Source organism: Naegleria gruberi (genome assembly GCF_000004985.1).
Source record: "Naegleria gruberi genomic scaffold NAEGRscaffold_72, whole genome shotgun sequence".
Lineage (NCBI taxonomy): Eukaryota > Heterolobosea > Eutetramitea > Acrasida > Naegleriidae > Naegleria > Naegleria gruberi.
This window is the reverse complement of record NW_003163255.1, coordinates 15,719-18,855: the sequence shown is the minus strand read 5'-3', so window position 1 is coordinate 18,855 and position 3,137 is coordinate 15,719. Positions and strand designations below refer to the sequence as shown.

The 3,137-nt window shown below is 34.9% G+C and overlaps 1 protein-coding gene and 1 non-coding gene across 2 annotated transcripts; both read left to right on the top strand.

Moving 5' to 3' along the window:
• Positions 1–288: 288 nt before the first annotated feature.
• NAEGRDRAFT_t725 lies at positions 289–360 on the top strand. The gene has a single exon. It is a non-coding gene; the product is annotated as a tRNA-Pro (tRNA).
• A 116-nt stretch (positions 361–476) lies between these two features.
• Positions 477–2,171, top strand: NAEGRDRAFT_81866 (ras family small GTPase; the record flags this gene model as incomplete). The annotated part of the gene is made up of 3 exons (XM_002670324.1): positions 477–952; positions 995–1,077; positions 1,124–2,171. 3 exons carry the CDS (start codon positions 477–479, stop codon positions 1,573–1,575), a joined length of 1,011 nt encoding a protein of 336 aa, XP_002670370.1. The 3' UTR covers positions 1,576–2,171.
• Between the last annotated feature and the right edge of the window lie 966 nt (positions 2,172–3,137).

The following is a 3,137-nucleotide window of genomic DNA, read 5'->3' as shown; positions in this document are numbered from 1 at the left end:
ATATCTTCTTCTCCTTCTTTCATTCTTGTTCATTATCATGCCATTTATGCTGATAAAAAAGAGGAAATATAAGGATGCTCCCTTAGTTGGTTGCTTGTTGAGTTTGTTATCAACAATTACAATGACACTGTATTTGGAAATACAGTTGTGGTCTCAAATAGTGATACTGGTATGGGGTTTATTTGCACTGGGTTATCATGTTTCAAAAATGTTGTAAAAGACTGCAGAAATAAGAGCCAATTTGAGTTCTAGCTCACCACCAACAGATGTTAAGTTATTTTAATGTAAGGGACCATGGTCTAGTGGTATGATTCTCGCTTTGGGTGCGAGAGGCCGTGGGTTCGATTCCCACTGGTCCCCGTTCCATTTTATATTTTGGTAAAACATATATTTTGCAAATATTGTTCCTCAATTCCTATTTCAATTTATTTTGAATTATTTTGAATTATTTTTGTTTTTATTTTATTTCAAAAAAAATGTCAATCAAACAACCGTTTAATTTCTTGGCCAATTTTTCATCATTACCTCCAGAAATTTATCAGCACATTCTCTCCTTTGCAATTGATCCAAAACTATTCCGATCAAAACATGAAACTCATTCCGATATTGTTTTTATAGCCAATTTTCAATCACTTTCCAAAAAGATTTCTCACTCGAAGGAAATGCAAGATTATTTCAATGATTTTTGGTGGAGAGTTTACGAATGTCAGGGGTCAATATCTAGGAAATCACTTCATGATTTGGAATTAATTAAAATTGATTTGATGAAGAGAGGAGAATTGCGGAGAAAAGTTATCCTTGCCAGATTTATTAAATTTCAAACGGTGAAAGGTACTTTAAAGAATGCAAAGAATGGTGCAGCTGAGGAATATAGAATGGTGGTGATTGGAGAGGAGGGAGTTGGAAAATCAGCTCTCACTATTTTTTATGTTGTGAATATCTTTGTGGATCTGTATGTTGTTATTTACACATTGATAGATTAAATTGGATTCAGATATGATCCTACGATAGAAGATTCGTATAGGAAAGTAGCACAGGTGGATAACCGAGTTGCTTTATTGGAAATTATGGATACAGGTAGGTATTTAATGAGATGATTGATTTGAAATTGTGAAATCATTAGCTGGTAATCAAGATTTTGAGGCTTTTAAACAGAATTATACAACATTTGGAAACTGTTTTGTTGCTGTTTGTTCTGTGGATAATTTGGAAACAGTGAAGGCACTCAGACACAGAGTGGAATACATCATCAAGATTAAGGAAAGACCAGTGAATGATACACCTATTGTATTTGTAATTAATAAGGTTGATTTATTGGAAACAAATAGAGACGAAACTTTGAACGAGTTCAAAAAGGAAATTAATTTAATTATTAAGGAATTTTCACTGTTGAATACAAGTATTGTGGAAAGTAGTGCCAAAAAAGGAGAAAATATTAATTTGATATTTGAGGAAGGTGTAAGAATGGAGAGATTTTATAGAGTTGATAGTTTGCCAATTTTACAAAACGTAATTTCCAAAGATTCAGCACTTCTGCAAGAAATTAAACCAAGCAAAAGGTGTTTTATAATGTAATTATTGTGGTATTTTTCTGAAATACTCAAAACTCCTTCATCACCAATTTCACTGATTATCATTCATGTCCAATATTATTTCCATTAATATTTAGATCAGTCAATTGTTTAAGTTGACTGATGTATAGAACTTCCAAATTTCAATATTATTCACAGGTTTGGTTAATTAGTTCATTACACTAAACATTAACCAATATTTGGTAAAAATCCATGTGTTTCTTCTAAAATTAGTATATCATCAAGTTAGTAAAATTTCTACATCTGAAAACCATTGAGAATTATTTAACAATCTTGCAAAAAGTCTTTCCTTATTGATTTCTGTTGTTTGAATAGCACATAAATGCCATCCAGCACAATAAATATCATTAATTCCAAATAAGTTTTTAGAAACAAGCCATGGCGTTCCATTACCTGCATGGACTATTCTATTCTTACACACAGTTCCTGTACTTCCAGTAAATCTACCAACTATAAGAATATGACTTTCTGTAAGAAGAGCAGTATAAGTAGATCCACATCCAATCCGCAACACTCTTGAATGATACATTGTTGGTGGAATAATTTCAACAAATTGTCTAACAATATTCGATTGATCTGGAAGCATTCCACATTGAGAATATTGATTGATTCCCATTGCATAAACTTTTCCATCTTGTGTGAGAACGACACAGTGATCAAATCCGCTTTCCAATTGTATGATTTGTGATTTGTTTTCAAAGGTTGTTTCCCTATATTTAAATCCTTGGTTGTGAGAAATAATCATGGCCAAAATGTAAATCTTATTATCATTTGTGACTACAGCATATTTTGATAGAAATCTCACATTATTCAGTTGACCTACCAAATCGCCGATCTCTGCTTTACCAATACAACCATCCTTCTCCACCAATAGTTCATACTCATCTTGCTTCCTAGTGAGAATATAGGCACAATCTCCAGTACAACCTCGAGATATGTCAATAATTTCCTTCTCGCTTTCCTTACAAAAATCAATTACTTGCACAAGATTTCTCTCATGATTATACACTACAATAGTCATATCCTTGAAAATGAAATAAAAATACGTTTGATTTGATCCAATCATTATCAGGTTTGGGTTTGGGTTTGGGTTTGGGTTTGGGTTTGGGTTTGGGTTTGGGTTTGGGTTTGGGTTTGGGTTTGGGTTTGGGTTTGGGTTTGGGTTTGGGTTTGGGTTTGGGTTTGGGTTTGGGTTTGGGTTTGGGTTTGGGTTTGGGTTTGGGTTTGGGTTTGGGTTTGGGTTTGGGTTTGGGTTTGGGTTTGGGTTTGGGTTTGGGTTTGGGTTTGGGTTTGGGTTTGGGTTTGGGTTTGGGTTGGGTTTGGGTTTGGGTTTGGGTTTGGGTTTGGGTTTGGGTTGGGGTTGGGTTTGGGTTTGGGTTTGGGTTTGGGTTTGGGTTTGGGTTTGGGTTTGGGTTTGGGTTTGGGTTTGGGTTTGGGTTTGGGTTTGGGTTTGGGTTTGGGTTTGGGTTTGGGTTTGGGTTTGGGTTTGGGTTTGGGTTTGGGTTTGGGTTTGGGTTTGGGTTTGGGTTTGGGTTTGGGTTTGGG